The sequence below is a fragment of the Drosophila subpulchrella genome, unplaced genomic scaffold (genome assembly GCF_014743375.2).
Source record: "Drosophila subpulchrella strain 33 F10 #4 breed RU33 unplaced genomic scaffold, RU_Dsub_v1.1 Primary Assembly Seq354, whole genome shotgun sequence".
NCBI classification, from domain to species: domain Eukaryota; kingdom Metazoa; phylum Arthropoda; class Insecta; order Diptera; family Drosophilidae; genus Drosophila; species Drosophila subpulchrella.
Genome location: NW_023665577.1, coordinates 4853023 through 4871292, shown reverse-complemented (window position 1 = coordinate 4871292; position 18270 = coordinate 4853023). Strand labels below are relative to the sequence as shown.

Genomic DNA, 18270 nt, shown 5'->3' with positions numbered 1-18270 from the left:
ATGCCGAAAGGCGGGCGAGGGCGTCTTTCGAAATTCGAGATCTGGTCACGCTAGTCTGAAAGTGAATTAGGAGATTTTCCAAAATTTTAGCTAGAATTAGTAAATTAAACTAACTGAAAATAATATGTTTAAATGATGTTAGTTTTTACAATTGAAATTAATTGGGGAATATCCTGAATAATCGCATACCCTTATCACTCAAAGCGTTGCCAGACTGTCTCATTAGGGTGACCACTATTTCATAACACTTTACCCACTTTCTTTGGGGTCGCACTGCATTCCAACCGCCTTGCTGCACGTGTGCCATCCGTAAATAATAGTTTTATTATTGTTTTACCGACCAACATGACCCAGGCGGAGATTGTGAAGCGTCTCCGGGAGGAGTACGATATGAGGAACGGCAAGCAGGAGAAGCCCACGAAGAAGGATGACCTCCTTACCCTCACCAAAAAGTTCCACCAGCGTGTTTTGAACCTGTTGACCACTCACAAAGTGCCCTACTCCAACAAAGAAGGTAAAACCATCAATAAAAGTGTTAATTCTTTAGTAAATCCTCCTTTTTTTACAGATGAAGACACCTACGAGGATTACCTGCTGTCTGACACTGAGGAGTCGAGCAACAAGAAGAGTAAAAAACAGAAAAACCAGGGGAAACTGAAAAAGCAGGACTCCGACGACGAGGACGTGGATGCCAGGATTGCCTCCATCAAGAACAAGCTGCGCCAGAAGAAGGGTCCCACCACAGAGCGCCAGCAGAAGCGGCGCGAGTCCAAAAAACTGAAGCGCAGCAAGGGCGTACAGAAACTGCTCCTTTCCTCGGCCAAAAACCTGAAGAACGAGAATGTCAAGCACCAGAAGCTGAAGAACGGACTGGTCAAGGCGGAACAGGACACGGAGGACAGCAAGGAACAGATCCAACCGGTCAAGGTGCAGCCGGTATACAACCAAGAGGCCAAGATAGTCTACTCCAAGGTGGACTTTGCGGCCAATCCAGGCGGCAAGGCCAAGAAGTCGCACCAGAACCCCAAGGAGATCCTGAAGAAGTTGCGCGACACCAAGAAGCACCTCACCGAGCTGCGCGAACAGGGCGAAACGGACAAGGCGGCCGAGATGCAGACGGACATCGCCTGGCGCAACGCCTTCGACAAGGTCGAGGGCAAGAAGGTCAAGGACGACACCAAGCTGCTGCAGAAGGCCATCAAGAAGCGACGCGTGGAGAAGAAGAAGTCGAAGACCAAGTGGACGGAGCGCAAGCAGAAGGTGGAGCACGACAAGGAGAAGCGGCAGAAGAAGCGACAGGAGAATCTGGACAAGCGCAGCAAGGACAAGAAGAACCGCAAGCTAAAGACGGCCAGCAAGAAGGGTCGCATCATACCAGGCTTCTAGTCAGGGCTTAGCTTTAAGTTTAAAATAATATAAATGTATGCCACGTTGAAATTCAACTCAGAATGCTATAGAAAAAAAAGAGTAATCGTTTGAAAATTCTCGTCCATCATTTTTCGAGTTAGAAACTTACATTTCCGGCCTCGACACAGTCAAAATTCCCCCCGAGAGCAAAATTCCAAGTTCCATAGCCCCCAGTTTTGGCGCCTCGTTTTTTGTCCACTCTATGTCACTTTGTGTTCCACTGTGCGTTGCGCGGCCCCACTGAAGAGTGGTAAGAAGAAGAGCGGCAAACAGCTGTGGGCGATAACAACAATCGATTGTTATCGCAATCGCTTTGTAAGAAAGCAGCGATTTTTCCAGATTTTCCAAGTACTTACAAGAAAAGCAAAAGTGTAATTTACTTAGTTAAACCACCGAAGAATTAGGTGATCTTTAATACAGCGAAACTGCCGCTGTAACAAGAAGAAGCACAGCGAGTGGGGCAGCCAAAGCAACGAGATTCACACGCACGCACACAGCCACACAAATTACGTGCAGAGCGCTATCTATTCCCCCATTTTCCACCGAAAATAAAGCACGGCAGGCGGTAAAGCAGCCAAATTGCGACGCATTTCGCAGATCAAATATAAACTAACAAGTGGAAATTGAAAAGGAAACTGCAGAAGAGGAAGAACCACGCTAGGAGCCCCACAACAATAACTTTGCAGATCAGCAGAGCAAGAAGAAGCAGCGGCGGGCCAGCTGAGAAGTGAAGCGAAGAAGCAGGGGCGCGCAGGAGTAGCAGCTGCAGGGGGCAGGAGGAAGCGGAAGGAACAGAGGCGTAGAGGCGCAGAGGCGGCGGGGAGCAGCCACCATGAGCATGGTGCGGCGGATTATCCTGCTGGGCCCCAAATACAGTGTCTGGGCAAAGGGTAAGTGCTGTTGTTGTTGCGCCAATCGCATACGTAACTGCGTCATTAGCCGTGAAACAACAACAAAAACAAAGGCAACAAGCCAATCAGAACAGCCTGCTAACTGCAGTTTACCAATCCCAATCCGAATCCCCCCCTTACATTTGTCTTATCAGAAATTTCTAGCTGCTGCGCTCGCTGAATTTTTCTGGTCTAGTGTCAAACAACCAAAACATCGATTGAAGGTCGTCTTCTTTTGATATCAAAAAGCTGCTCGCGGTCAACAGGGCCCCAGTGGCGTCGTCCAAAAGGGGTTCCCCCACCTGATTTTACATTCACGAAGCACATACATCTGATTGGAAGGCCAGCCCCCTCACGGTTTCCAATCAGACCAGCCGTGTCTTGCTTTTGGACCAACTGAACTTGAATTGTTTTATAAGGCCCGAATGGCCAGCTAGCTTAATTATTGCTTTTGGTCTGACGCAATGATTTCTTTATTATTTCATGTCTTCAGCGGAGCAATTTCTTACACATTTTTAATGGGCCACAGTTGGTTATTACATTGGTTGGTCTGCAGGTTAGGAAAGCCGAGAGCCGGAAGTTTACTTAACCAATTTCACTGAGAGAAACAATGTTGTAGTTATCAGAAGAGATTGTTGTCTTTTGTGATATTTACAACACCTGGGGATTCCGAGATTAGCCATATCTAGGCCCTGCTTGATTGGCAATACTGCGAAAAAGTTGCGAGTCATCTGCGAAAACGGAAGATGCTAATTGCCCTTGGCCTTACTTGTTAGTTTTTTTTTGTGGGGGCCAATCTAGAGATTCTCTTCTCCAGATCCCCTTTGTTGTTATCAATTGTCCGTGCTTTAGGAGGTATTAACCCCGCGCTTGGGGTCGATGCTTCCTATTTATTTCTTCTTTGTGTCCGAGAGGCAATATAAATCTCTAAGTCCATACAGAGAAAATGTCACAAAATTAATGCACTTTATCGTATTTCGTTGAGTAGTTAAAGGTATCCAAAATCATATCTAAAAATAAATAAATATATAACCCCATATATTTAAAATCTTTTCAAAAATATATTTTAATTGGAAAGCATTCTATATATGGATAGAATCCAACATATGCATCATACTGATTGTTGTAATTATAGTCTGGTCTAATTTAACAAAGAAATCTTTTAAAATATCATATTTTGGTAAGAATTATAAGGAATTACGAAAAACAATCCAATTTATTTTTATTTGTAATAATCCTTAACTATCTTCTATCTTAATCTTCTGCAGTTATTAAGTTTATGATTTTGATTTATTCACAATTAATATAAAAGAAGCCTTGAAAAAAATATGGTTAAAGAATTTCTATACTAAACTTGGATCCCCATTTTCTCTTTCTAGGAAGCGGAGTTGGTCAAACACAGCGCTCGGCGAGATGCGTTATCCTGAGCGCAGACAGCGACGAGGTCAGCCACTGGGGCGTCCGACGCTTTCACCTGGCCACGCGGAACTGCGCGGCCAATCGACAGATGAGACTTGAGCCCGCACTGGCAATACCGGCGTACATTGACATCACCAACGCCACCTCGAGAACGCCAGAGGACTCCAGCGACAGCGGGAGTGCCAGCGGAAGTGGGGCCAGTGCATCGGGGGGCAGTGGAGCCAAGACCCCCGGCGGTGGGGCAGGCTCTGGAGCGAGTACGACCAGTGGCGCCGATCCGCCTGGCGGCGGCAGTGACAAGTTCCTCTCGTGCCCAAAGTGCGGCAGCGCCTGTACGCAAGTTGAGACATTCGTGAGCTCCACGCGGTTTGTCAAGTGCGCCAAGTGCAACTACTTCTTCGTGGTGCTGTCCGAGGTGGAGACCAAGCAGCGCACCAAGGACGAGCCCAAGAACCAGCGCAAGCCGCCACCACCGCCCCAGAAGATCATGGAGTATCTGGACAAGCATGTGGTGGGCCAGGACTTTGCCAAGAAGGTGCTGGCGGTGGCAGTGTACAACCACTATAAGCGCATCCACCACAACCTACCGCAGCTGCAACAGCAGGGAGGAGGTTCCGGCAACGGATCCGGCGGCCTGGACGGTATTCCCCGGCCAGATCTGCTACACATTACAGGGATCGGTCACACACTAAACAGCTCCCCGGGCAACGAACTGCCAAAATCGCCAGCTCAGATGGGCATGGGTGTCGGAATGGGAGGTCCAGGACTTGGGGGCGGACTTACCGGCGCAGCAACCAGCAATGCCCGTGGAGGTGGCGACCACAGAACCGGTTCGGAAATACTAGACCGGCAGTCCAACGACGTCAAGCTGGAGAAGAGCAACATCATCATGTTGGGCCCAACGGGATCCGGAAAAACACTGATCGCCCAGACAATCGCCAAGTGCCTGGACGTGCCCTTCGCCATCTGTGACTGCACCACGTTGACCCAGGCGGGATACGTGGGTGAGGACATCGAGAGCGTCATTTCCAAGCTACTGCAGGATGCTAACTACAACGTGGAGCGCGCTCAAACAGGAATAGTCTTCCTCGACGAGGTGGACAAGATCGGTGCCGTCCCTGGAATCCACCAGCTCCGCGACGTTGGCGGCGAGGGAGTCCAGCAGGGCATGCTAAAGATGCTCGAAGGCACGGTGGTCAACGTGCCAGAACGCAACTCCCCGCGCAAGCTGCGTGGCGAGACTGTCCAGGTGGACACCACAAACATCCTCTTCGTGGCCTCTGGTGCCTACACAGGACTGGATAGGCTAATAGCACGTCGTCTCAACGAGAAGGTAAGGCATGGTTCTTCCCTTTTACTTCATTTACTAATTAAGTATTCCATTACCTAGTATTTGGGTTTCGGCATGCCTTCGACCAGCGGATCCGGCCGTCGTGCAGCTCAATCAGCCGCCAGTCCCATGGACAACGATCAGGAGGAGCGTGATAAATGTCTGACCAAAGTGCAGGCACGTGATCTCGTAGAGTTCGGAATGATACCGGTAAGTAACGAGTTTATAGCGAGGATAAATCATGAAACTAATCAAGGGTGTAACTTTTAAATATTGATATATAAATGTTATTAAAAAATATTGATTATCTTTAATAATTTGGAAACCCCATTTGTGCTTTAGGAATTCGTTGGCCGTTTCCCGGTTATCGTGCCCTTCCACAGCTTGAACGTCAGCATGTTGGTGCGAATCCTCACCGAACCGCGAAACGCCCTAGTGCCGCAATACAAGGCACTGCTGGGCCTTGATGAGGTGGATCTTACCTTCACGGAGGACGCGGTTAAGTCGATAGCCCAGCTGGCGATGGAGAGGCATACGGGAGCTCGTGGACTGCGCTCGATAATGGTACGTACCTGTGAAATAATTAAGGGATATTGCTAACAATTTTTGTAAATTCATTTCAGGAGCAACTGCTGCTGGATCCCATGTTCATAGTGCCCGGCTCAGACATTCGGGGGGTTCACATAACCGCCGATTATGTCAAGGGCAGCTCCTCACCCGAATATAGCCGTGATGCGGACGCCCCGGCATCCGGGACCGCTGCCACGGACTCCGATACCACAACCGATAATGATAAGAACTTTGAGAATAGTGAGAAAGTACGACTAAAACAGTAAATCAGACAGCTACCCACATCCACAGCCAACCAAAACTGAAATTGAGACAAAACAGAGTTCTTTCAATTCCTAACGCTTTCCAAATTGTTGGCTCTTGTTAAACTCTTGTATTCTATACTCTATTTAGCTTGTTAAATATGTACAATTGCTTGATTTCGAATCGTCAGTGCGTAGTTTTCTCTTAAAATAACATCAGCAAACACAATTCAAAGTTGAACCAAAAGATACTTTCATTTTTCCTACTCTAACATGTATGTTTTGTAGTGCGGTTTGAATGATAAATTGGTTGGTTCGTCTTAGATCCCGAATCCCGTCACTGTGTAAAATATGACCCGCTGAGGAGTGAATGAGTGCTCCCGCAAATATTTTTAAAGAATATCCTCAATCCCATATGCATCTGTGATTCATAATCGACGAGCAGCGCAATCTTTAGAGCCGAAAGCAATTGTAAGTGGAATAACAAATGTTAAAATGAATAAAAGCCACATTTTTTAACATAAGATCGGTAATCTGCAAAGTTGGCAGGGATGTGGTCAAGGTCTGGACCAATTGGCGCTAGGATCCTCTCTTGCATATACCAATTATATATACAAACGTAAACATATATTTAGGCAAATTTTGCATAGTCTAAACTGAGTTTCTAAATGAGTTCTGGTAGCGTTGTAATGATGATAAACGAGAAGCACGTTCTACTTTAAACTAAGTTAAGTTGAGAAATCAAATTTTTAAAACAAACAATAAAAAAAATGAAAAAATTTAAGAGTATTGCTTTGATATCTAATTAAGAAATGTAAGAAAAACCTTTTAAAGGGCCATCCGAGAATTTCGCAACTGGAAACTAATCTAAAAGTTATAGTTTGTAATGTTAATACCCACCCTGTAGTTACCAATGGCATATCTAACTACTCTTTAATTAAATGGAGAACAACAAAATTATACTTTTTTATTTTTCATTAATTTTATTTTAATCATCATTAAAATTCAACTAAATCTGCAGAACTCATAATAAATAATTTGAATTTATTGCACATATGGACTAATTGTAGTTCCTTCTTTTTGTTTGTTTTTCTGTTTCATTTTCATTTCGTAGTGTATAAATTTGTATAAAAATTTGTAAGTTAATAAATATCTTTTGGCGACGCTCAATCGTTTTCCTCGGATATGAGCAGCTCGTATTCCTGTGCCGCAAAGCGATCCCAATCGGAGGTCTGTAAAATAGGGAAAGTTGTCAGATTGACTCCAGTACTACATAGGCAATGCCAATAAAACTTACATATTCGTCACGTTGCGAGGCAAAAGGATCTCGTTGTTCGTGATCCAAATACTTCTCCAGATTGAAGAAGGTATCGAAAAAGACGTGAGTCATTTTGCAACGCTTCAAGTCGCCCAGGGTGATGCAGTCGCGATTCGCCGGCTTGATCATATCCAGCATCTAGTCAAAAAATGTTATTAAATGCAATTCAGATGGGTTATAGCCCAGATCCTCACCTGGCACAGACAGTCCTCAAATGGCAGGCACTCGATTCCAATTCCCTCCATCCTCTGCTGTTGTTCCTCGTAGAAGTATTCCAGTTCGTACATGGACAGCACGCCATCTCCGTCCACATCCATACATCGGAACCAGTACTCGATGGCCGTCGGCGTCCGTTTGTCCTCCTCCGAAAGGATAAACCACACAAAGTCCGTGTAGGACATTTTGGCCTCGTCCTCCGGGGCCTTCTTATTGTCACTGCGCGTCACACATCCCGAGAAGATTCGCTCCACAATCCTAGATGACAGGGCATGGTCACTGTGCTTGGCGAGATCCTCCTGGCTGACCAGCAGGTCGTGATCCTTGTCCAGTTCCCAGAACTTGCAGTAGATCACATAGAAGTGCTCGTAGCTAAAGAAGGCCATTATCTGATTGATATCCTCCTCCTCCTCCAGCAGACTGATCATCTGTGGGCGGGTTTAAAATTAAACGTTAAGAATTTTTAATTATTTCGCAATTCTTCCAAATATTTATAGTTCTTTTGAACAACGTATCTCACCTCCAGCAGGTCGGACCGTTTTAGCTCGGCTATTGTGATCTTGCCGCTCCAACTGCGGTTCACCGAATAGAAAATGCGCGCGATGACTGTGTGCACGTATCTGGAATGGAACTCGGTGGCTTCCTTGAGAAAGGCCAGGCCGGGGTGTGTGTCCACCACATCCTGCACCATTGGCACCAGGTCCTCGGGCACGATGTACGAACGGAATCTCTGGCCCCGCGACAGAATGTACACGAATCTCGAGGCCGCCTCATGGCAATAAACATTCATTCTGAAAGTCACAGAGGTTTTCTTTTAGAATAAGTATGAAATTAAGTTCTTCGACAATCATTTCATCAATTAATTAAAACCTCTTCTGTTGTTTATTAAAACAAAAGGTGTATAAAAGTATTAGCATTTCCAAGTAAATAAAAGATATTAGGTATAAGTACATGGGGTTGCCAAACAGGTTTTCCTACGTTTAAAATTAAAACCCGATAATGGGATTTAAAAATTAAAAAGTGTTTGAAGAAGAAACCGCTCGCTATCATATCAAATCGAAATGCGTAGGTCATAAATATATTTACATTGATCATATAGGCTTGATTTATGAGTAAATGTTTATTAAGTTAAGGTCATCATTCGAGCAGCATCTGCTTTTTGGGAAAAATGTGCGGGCGCACATCTCACAGCCGATGGATGAAGCTAAATAAATACTTATAGTTTAAAGCCATTATTATTTAATGGAAAAATCTGTAAATATCTAAATTCTATACCCAAATCATGAGAAAAATCTGAAAAATCCTTGATTGAAAAGTAAGTATTTCAAGTATGAGACAAATTAATTCGTATTTTATGATAGAAGCACACTTCAAAAACATTTAAATTAGGCTGTTCTCTAGTTTATAAGTATTAATATTAAATGGAAATATCTGTAAGCATTAAAAATGTATTACCAAGATCATATAAAAAACTTGAAATTTCCTTGATTGGTATGTGAATATTCGAGTATCACACCATTTAGATCACACTTTAAGATAAAAATCAATACATACATAAAAAACCCTATAAGTAATATAAATTAAATGGAAATATCTGTAGGTAGTTAAATTCTCGGTTAAAATGGAGTATGGATCCAGCCATTCAATAAAAACAAGAAAGGAAGTTAACTTCGGCAAGCCGAAGTTTGTATACCCTTGCAGTTATAATTATTAAATTTTAAAATACAAAAAATGATTTTCCCAATAGTATAAGATATATATATATATATATATGTCAAAAAACACCGAAGCTATAATTTGTTTCATATTATTTTCCCACCAATTTTCCGATCGTTCCTATGGCAGCTATATTATATAGTCGTCAGATTTTGATAAAATTAAATTCAAAATTCAGAGGTTATATGTTAAAAAACACAGAAGCTTTAATTTGTTTCATACTATTTTCCCACCAATTTTCTGATCGTTCCTATGGCAGCTATATGATATAGTCGTCCGATTTTGATAAAATTTAATTCAAAGTTCAAAACTATTTAAAAAATGTTATTTAATTGTCAAACAACACCAAAGATATCATTTTTATACCCGTTACTCGTAGAGTAAAAGGGTATACTAGATTCGTCGGAAAGTATGTAACAGGCAGAAGGAAGCGTTTCCGACCCCATAAAGTATATATATTCTTGATCAGGATCACTAGCCGAGTCGATCTAGCCATGTCCATCTGTCCGTCTGTCCGTCTGTCCGTCTGTCTGTCCGTCCGGATGAACGCTGAGATCTTGGAAACTATAAGAGCTAGACTATTGCGATTAGGCGTGCAGATTCCTGAGCTTCTTACGCAGCGCAAGTTTGTTTCAGCAGAGTGCCACGCCCACTCTAACGCCCACAAACCGCCCAAAACTGTGGCTCCTACAGTTTTCATGCTAGAATAAAAATTTTAACTGAAATGTATTGTTCTTATCAATACCTATCGATTGACCTAAAAAAAGTTTGCCACGCCCACTAGAACGCCCACAAACCGCCCTCAAACTTCAAAAAATCGTAAATATGATCGCGGATATCTCGGAAAATATGAAAGACAGAGAAATGGGATTTCAGATTTAGATTCCGTAGGCTAGAGCGCAGCGCAAGTTCCCTTTAGCTGAGTAACGGGTATCTGATAGTCGAGGTACTCGACTATAGCGTTCTTCCTTGTTTTACATTTTTATACCCTTGCAGAGGGTATATTGATTTCAGTTAGAAGTTTGCAACGCAGTGAAGGAGACGTTTCCGACCCCATAAAGTATATATATTCTTGATCAGCATGACTAGACGAGTCGATATAGCCATGTCCGTTTCTACGCAAACTAGTCTCTCAGTTTTAAAGCTATCGAGCAGATACTTTCCCAAAAGTCTTATATCTTTTGCAGGTAGTATATAAGTTGGAACCAGCCGGATCGGACTACTATATCTTATAGCTTATATATATAAGTTAAAGGGATATATCTATATCTATTAAAATTCTTGTCTAAAATAGAGTAATAAACCGAGTAAACCACATTTTAAGATAGAAATACCTACAAATAACTCTTTTGATAATATAATCGATTACTACTTACTGTTTCCAGAACTCGACGAACCGCTGGCGCTCGACGAGACCCGAGCTGGCCGACTGGCAGAAGACCATCACCGGCATGCGCCAGTAGAAGGGCAGCCCGCAGAGCTTGAGGATGCGCGGCAGCTCGTCCTTGGTCACCTGGTTGTTGGGAAAGCTGTCGAAGGCGGAGAGGATGCCCCGTACCACCCGCTCCATGGCGATGTTGGGCTGCGGCTTGCCGTGTGGAAAGTAGAATCTGCCGGCAATGGAAATGCACACCTTAGGAAAACCACATCAAGGGACTAGTGTTCTAGATCCGCTCACCTGGGTATGTAGACGCTCTTGGTGGATCGGATCTCCTTCTGCAGCAGATTCTGCTCCGACGGCGGGGGCGGGGTGGCGTGCAGCTTGACCTGTCGACGAATATGAATACGAAAATTAATTTTACTCACTAATTGTTTACATTCCCTTGTTGTGGCTGCCAAAGCGCCACTCAATAAAATTCGCAATTTATTCTCGAAGAGTTTCGTTTGTTTACGTTTTCGCGGAAATTTTTTCTCACCCTCCGCCCCCGAAATCCGTAGACAGCCACGCCCATATCGACGTACTTTCGCCCTTTGCCTTTGAATTTATTATTAAATGTTTGCCTTTTAAATAAACATCAACAAATTGTTGGCTAATTTAAGCGGTGAGCGGAGGAGGCGCAAAAACAAATACTTTTTGTTTAAATTAACTTTTCGCCTTTGGTAAATAATGGAAACATATTTGATCCGTGGGATTTTTATGTTGCGAATTTTACTATACTAAACAAAGTGAGAGATTTTCATGGTAAAATGCATTGAATACGAAAATTCTCTATTGGCCAGCTGTGAAAAAAAGCTATTGCTTATATGTGGGTAGATGAGGAAACATGAAGAATTTGTTAAGATATGTTGAGAACTTATACAAACAGTTAAAGCTATAGTTTCATAATATCTGAGGATATTATTTTGTTGTTCTATGTTTTTCCCACCCAACATTATATGACTCTATTTGGTTCATATACGTATGAGGACGTCTCATTGATTTTACAATCCATGCCCAGGCCATTCATGATTTTAAAACTGTCAACGACGACATAAATATTAATCTCCTCACTCGATCACATCGGGAGGCCCCTGCGAAAGAGCAAACAATTCGTTGGCATGTGCGCATATTACGTATACGCCCGGCTACACATCGTTTATAGTCAAATATTACGCATACGCATTGTTGCCTAATTTATAGACAAAAAGCAAAGAGCACGAACGACGGCAGAGGATCGAACGCAAACTACATTCAACTTGTGTCTGCCCCTGCCCAAAACTTAATTGCAAAAAATAGTTTTGGTTTTTCATTTGAGGATTATATTTTTAGCCGTATTGTTTGCTTTGATCAGAGACGCTTCGGCCAAAGTGAGGAATTTCACAAGCAATCGTAGTAAAGCAAAGTTCAATTGGATAGGAGAGATTTATTTGGACTGGTAGACCATTCATAAAAAAACCAAATATGACATGCCCGCCCGCACATGTAATTAAGCAATTAAACAATTCTAAAACAAAAACCCCCCAGAAAAAACAGCAAATTGCATTTCGAAGTGCTCAAAAGTGATGATGATCATGTGCCTGGGTTGTATTGAATTCGGTTTCGTTGTTGCTTGGTTTATTTTTGTTGTTTTGCCTCTGCACGATTGTGCTGATCGTAAATGCTTGATTTGATTGTTTATATACGAAAATATGCACACAACACTGGGAGCTCTCGATGTGGGTAAGTGGGAGCAGTACGAACACCCAGTAATCCCTGCAGAGAAACTGAGTAGTCAACAGGTTCTTGAACGTCTAAGCGAATTTTAGTGGAAGTTTCGGATTCGCATATGTTAATGCAGTGCGATATAGAATGGTTGAGATATCATTAGTGATAGCATTCAATATAAAGAAACTGTTTCTTAGAACAGGTTTGAATTTAAATATTATACAATAATGCATTTATTTTTTTGCCTTCTCGACAACCACGAATCAAAATTCTTTAGTAAAAAAATTAGATTTGAGTACTTTATAACGAACTTAGTTTGATAATTTGATTAATTTGAAGGGTTTTATTTGGCTTAATTTGTTTTTTGATTGATGTTTGCTTATTAATGTTAATTTTTAAAAATTCGTAATATAATTGTTATTTTTGATGGATCATCAAATAATTGGGATACAAAACTAGAAGTACATTACATTTATCTTCTAAAAAATAGGTTCTGATACGTTCTTTGAATATCTTTACAAATTTTAGACTACATTTTTCCCAGAGTTCTCAAACTTTTTCGCTACACAAATTCAAAATCAGGCTTTAATTTTTTTCACAGGACCACAACTGCAATTATATTTTCAAAACACATTGACTGTTGGAACCTTCTTCACTCTTACTCGGTGCTCCTATGGCCACCGATCTTTCCCAGCCATTTGGCAAGCGTTTCTCTTGAGGCGTCTTGGGGCAACCTTAAATCAATCAATGATGCAGTGCGCTCGCACCGATAAGAGCAGCCCACGAAAAGTCGAAAGAAAACCAATGGGCAATTGCAATTGGTTCGATCAACGGGGGAAAGAGGGGTATGTTTCGATTTTTTGTTGTATTTGATTTTGTTTTTTTTCTTCTGGCATTTTCAACTATTAGATAACACCACGAGCAGCGCGATTTTCGGCCCCTCCTAAAAGGTGATCTATGGCGATTTTCATAACTCACCTTGATGAGGCTCTTGGGCGGAGGGTCCGTCTGGGGGCGCTTGATGTTGAGGAAGGCGTGCCGCACATCCGGACACTTCTCGAACATGAGGACGCGCTCGGCCACGGAGCCGCGGGTGAGGAGATTCACTGGAAGTAGAGACCGAGACCTGGAGTTCTGGAGCTTCATATGGGGAATCGCAGGGATTCCGGATCGAATATATTACTTTTATCCTGGCCATTGGTGAGGGCCGCCCGCGCCCCGCTGGTCGGTTTGACTTTATTCAACGTTGGCATCGTTGTGCTGGCCGATGTTGCTGGCGTTGCATCCATCGATGGGGCTGATGTTGCTGATGTTGCTGCTGGTGTTGCCGATGCTGTCGATGTTGCTGATGTGTTGCCGGCGGCGTTATCAGTGGCGATGCGACTTGTTGATTTGCGCACTACTGTTGCCACCCCCGTGGGCTTTTCTTTGGTTGCCGGCTTCGAATCGCCGCTATTTTCTTTGGTTTTGCTCGACTTGCGAGCTGTGGCCGCTGGCTCGCCGCCCTTATCACTCACTGCCAGTGTGTTGCCCATTCTCCCATCGACCACATCTAGGCTAACAGCAATGGATCCGTTCCTGCTGCTGCTACTGCTGGCCTTGCTCTGTTTTTTGGTGGGTTGCTCTGAGGCTGTTAACTTGTTGCTGCCAGCCGAATTGCTCATGTTGCTGGTGGTCGTGCTGGCCTTGCTGTTCTGACGCTTTTTGCCCACTGTGCTGGGTGAAGCCTCCTTCTGCTGCTGCTGCAGCAGCTCCTTGATCATGAGCAGATTTTGGGTTTGCTGCGAGGACAGATTGTTCACATCCAGATCCAGGCTGATGTCGTAGTTGAGATTCACATCGGGCTGGGCTGGTTTGCTGACGGAGGAGGAGGAGGCGGTGGAGGCGGCGGCCACCTTTTTGGGCGATTGCAGGGGCTGATCCGGGACAGGACTGAAGCTGGACTTTTTCACCTTGCCATTGGAGGTGATGTCGGCGGATTTCTTCAGGCTGTTGGTCTTGCCGCGCTGCTCCTTGTCCTTGTTCACGAAGCTGGTGACCATCTTCTGGAGACCCTCGGCATCGGCGGTGGGCGAGGTGACATCCGATAGATCCCCGGCGCCGGCGGCATTCGTGTACATCTGCAGGAGCTCTTTGGGCGGGACGCCCTGGCTCTTCCACGTGTGATAGATGGCATCCGCATGCTCGTTGATCTTCTTGGTCAGCTCGGCGATCTCCGCATTGGAATCGCTGGTCGAAGAGGCACTTGCTGAAGTCTGGGACTTGGGGGACTTAGGACTGGCGCCAGAGCTTCCAGCTGGTTTCCGTGTCGTGGTGGTGGTCTTTATGGCACTGGTCACCGCCACTGAACTGATCATGTTTCCCCCCGTTCCGCTGCTCAGCTTCTTGGTCTTGGTGGTCGTTGTCGTCGTCGTGGTGCTCGAATTGGCTTGCATTTTGCTGTAGAATCTCGGAAAATGTCTACTTTTCTCGGTTCGGTTCTTCGCGACTCTCTTTCTTTCGCTCTGTTTTGGATATTCACATTGTCACTGCTCACATTTTTAATTTCAATAATTTATTGAAATCTTAATTGGGTTTTTATTGAATTTCGACCGGCTTTGCTGCGAGACTCACATGCGTTTCATTCACTTTTCACATTTTCAGCGCTCTCAACTGATTCTCCGTAGACTGCGTATGGCGAATTCTATTTATATAAAGGAAAATACCAAAATTTCCTATTTCGTTTATTTCAGACGAACACAAACACACACGCACCACACGAAAATGAAAATATACGGATACGGATTCGGGACCAGGCATCGGTGGAATATCGAGCAGATACGTAAGACGCGTACACGGCGGGCACAGTGGTTGCAGCACCTTTTGGAAGCACTCAAAATAGATGTTCAGCTGCCAAGAACAATTATCATATCGTGGGCTTAATTAATGGCCTCACACCTTTGGCGCCGAAAACGTGAACGATTATCGTGTCACGTTGAATCACCTCGACATTCCATCTGGTTATGTTTGCGCAAAAACAAACAATTAATCAATTGAATTAATTGAATCAAGTTTGACGGGTCAAAAGTAAACTGCAGCCCACTGTGCATGCGTAAGAAATAGACAAGTGCGGTGGAAATAATAGTTCTACCTATGTTTAGAGAGAATTGGTGTTATAAAGCAAGCTCTTACAAGGTAACAGAAGATTAACGAATTTTATAGTTGAGCTTTTTTACAAATCTGCAGAAGAAATTAAAAATAAATGGTGGCCAAGGCTCGTTCTTATCCTATCCTTTTTTTACAGAAGTTAAAAAAACATTTTTATTAGATTTAAAATTTATCACTATGGCTTTTGCAGTGTCAGAACAAATAAAAAACAATGCAAAAGCTGACATACAAGCTTTTGTTCTTTTTTGTTTACATGAATAATGAACTGTTTATGTATTTTTATAAACATTTTGATAAGCCTTTTTGTTTTAATTGAATTTCAATGACCAACGGGGGAAATTGACTCTTGCAAAACAACATTATGTGTTATATTGATGACGGAAGAAGCTACTATTATCTTGACCGCAGCTGTCGGTTGTACTATTTCGCCGTTTTTACGTGGGGTTGCGATGGGATCTGATGGGTATGGTGGATGGGGAATGGGGGATGGAGATGGGGATGAGATGAAACCGGGAGCTGCGTTTGCGACTGCGGCTGCTGCTTCTTCAACTTTGTACTATTTATTCGAAAATAAATTTCGAAGTAGTTGCGGCTCACAGACACACGTGCACGCACACTCCCCCAATGCACTTTACATATGTTTTATGTCCCTGCCCTGGTGGTGTGTGTGTGTGTTTTCGGTGGGGTGTACAATGTATGACGTACATATAGTTTGATATTTGTCTGCCTTTATTAATGATTTAATTGCATTTAGGCCCGGAGGCGCGCGTGCTGACGACAACGGCGACACCGAGAGATTCCGTCATTAATTAATTAACCAAGCCGAACCGCAACCGAGCAGAGGTTAATCAACATTTTCGCGGCACGACATTTTCACCCCTTATTTTATTTTTCCGAACGTAATTTGCAAATTATTAGCGATAGGAAAACACACGCGGCCGCGGGATATTTTGGAAAACTCTGGCAAGCTTCCGCTTGGCGAGTCTAAAATTAACAGCAAACAGAGCAGAATTCACAGATCACAAGTCCGAAATCGGGAGACAGTCGAGCGTACATGGGTATATCCGAGCGGATAGCGGTGCACGCGATGCTGCTAAGGTCCGTGTTGTTACTGTAAATCTTCGGCCGCTGAAAATAACATCAGCCTCCGTTCTGCGAGTAGAGCGGCAGAGCGGCAGAGCCAACGGAGCGGATGAGCGAGATCGAGAGTGCGCGGTGATCTCAGCTGTTGCTGCTGCTGCTGCTGCTGCGAGTTCTATTGCCGCTGCAACTACGCTAATGACACTCGCAGCCCCCAAGAACGAGCGCTCCCACACACCAGCGACCTGCGATCGTATCAGAGGTGATCCAATCGACGAAAAAGAGACGATGACAAATCAAGTCACAGCTATTAAAACTAATTTGTAGCTACCCTTTGGTAACGAAGGCTATGCCTTTAATGTCCTTATACATTTTATTTTTTCATTATTGTAGGTAACCTTTTGTAATAAACGCTTTAAGGGAAAGGGTGACCATTCTAATCTTAAAGAACCGTATCCTTATAAATTTTCGTTTTTTTTAACTTATGATTTTATTTTAAAGATTTAAATGTATTTTTTATGATTACTGGCTGGAAGAATTGCTATTTTAATTTGTTTCAAAAAATGTTCTTTAAAATAAATTAATTTTTTTTAAGATAAATACAACTGCCCCCTAAAGTAGCCATTTTTTGTTAGAACATAAATAATACGTTTATAATAAAAAATGCAAATAAATTATAAAAGATTGTATAAGAACTTGTACAAATTAATTACCAATTCTGTACATTTTCCTTTAAATATATTTGTACATTTAATTGCCCCTTCTAAAGTAGCTCTAAATAGCCATAAACTAGCTAGCAGAACAGCTCAAACGCAGCGAGAGAGGGAGAGTGGCGCCCGAAAAGATCATTACTTTGGCGTTCTTTGAGCAGCTGCTCCACCGCTCTCTCTCCGCTCTCACTCTCACCCTACCCCCACACGACGGCGCAGCGGCAGCGACGCCGGCAGAACACTTGCCGTCGTTTACCCACTCACAGGCACACACACACACACTCACTCACACTGGCGAGCGCCAATCCATTGTCGAACATAAAAAATACAAAAATCAAATCATAGGTGTTTGTTAATTATACACTGTGCCCTGGAGGCAGGGTGTCACGGTTCGGTTGGGAGGTTCAAAAGTCACGTTGATACTACGCCAATGATAAATGTTATTAACTGTTTAGAACTTTTGAATTTAAGGATATGGATTTGAATAGGAAATAAACATTTTTTTATTATCATAGTTTTGATTGCTTTTAAGGGATTTAAAAAATATATACCTTTAACACCATTTGGGAGGTTCGAAAGTCACGTTGATACTACGCCAATGATAAATGTTATTAACTGTTTAGAACTTTAGAATTTAAGGATATGGATTTAAAAAATACATACTTATAACACCATTTGGGAGCTTTGAAAGTCACGTTGATACTACGCCAATGATAAATGATATTAACTGCATAAACTTTCCAATTTAAGGATATAGATTTGCATTGAAATTTAACATTTTCTTTTTTATCATAGTTTGGATTGTTTTTAGGGTTCTGTACACATACTTATAAAACAATTTGGTTCACTGTTCGCTTGGCAGGTTCGAAAGTCACGTTGATACTCCGCCAGTAATAAATGATATAAGCTGCATAAAACTTTCAAATTAAAGGATATAGATTTGCATAGGAATTTAAAATTGTCCTCATAAATTTGATAGTTTTAAGGGCTCTAAAAAATATATACTTGGGAGTTTCGAATAGTCACGTTATTACTATGCCCATGACAAATGCATACAAATTAGTAATATAATTTGCGCAGGAATTTCATTTTTTCCATTAG

The 18270-nt window shown here is 43.0% G+C and overlaps 3 protein-coding genes across 5 annotated transcripts; 2 read left to right on the top strand and 1 right to left on the bottom strand.

Moving 5' to 3' along the window:
• Positions 1-252: 252 nt before the first annotated feature.
• Positions 253-1482, top strand: LOC119561035 (surfeit locus protein 6 homolog). Its single transcript, XM_037874862.1, has 2 exons — positions 253-514; positions 569-1482. Exons 1-2 carry the CDS (start codon positions 346-348, stop codon positions 1384-1386), a joined length of 987 nt encoding a protein of 328 aa, XP_037730790.1. The 5' UTR covers positions 253-345; the 3' UTR covers positions 1387-1482.
• Positions 1483-1525: 43 nt separating this feature from the next.
• Positions 1526-8283, top strand: LOC119561033 (ATP-dependent Clp protease ATP-binding subunit clpX-like, mitochondrial). 3 transcript variants are annotated; one of them, XR_005221056.1, is made up of 7 exons: positions 1526-2297; positions 3677-5049; positions 5107-5256; positions 5389-5610; positions 5670-5864; positions 6183-6329; positions 7922-8283. XR_005221056.1 is itself a non-coding variant. In XM_037874860.1 (6 exons), the coding sequence occupies exons 1-6, from the start codon at positions 2240-2242 to the stop codon at positions 6204-6206; spliced, it is 2022 nt and encodes a 673-aa protein (XP_037730788.1). In that variant the 5' UTR covers positions 1526-2239; the 3' UTR covers positions 6207-6642. The 3 variants fall into 3 exon arrangements, 1 of the variants encoding a protein (XP_037730788.1); XR_005221055.1 differs by having other exon boundaries at positions 7919-8283; XM_037874860.1 differs by lacking the exon at positions 7922-8283 and having other exon boundaries at positions 6183-6642.
• On the bottom strand, positions 6816-16482 carry LOC119561032 (ataxin-2 homolog). Its single transcript, XM_037874859.1, has 9 exons — positions 16085-16482; positions 13416-14915; positions 13211-13338; positions 10787-10875; positions 10485-10718; positions 7913-8183; positions 7371-7820; positions 7156-7314; positions 6816-7090 (listed from the first exon to the last, which is right to left on the bottom strand). The coding sequence occupies exons 2-9, from the start codon at positions 14665-14667 to the stop codon at positions 7025-7027; spliced, it is 2649 nt and encodes an 882-aa protein (XP_037730787.1). The 5' UTR covers positions 14668-14915; positions 16085-16482; the 3' UTR covers positions 6816-7024.
• Between the last annotated feature and the right edge of the window lie 1788 nt (positions 16483-18270).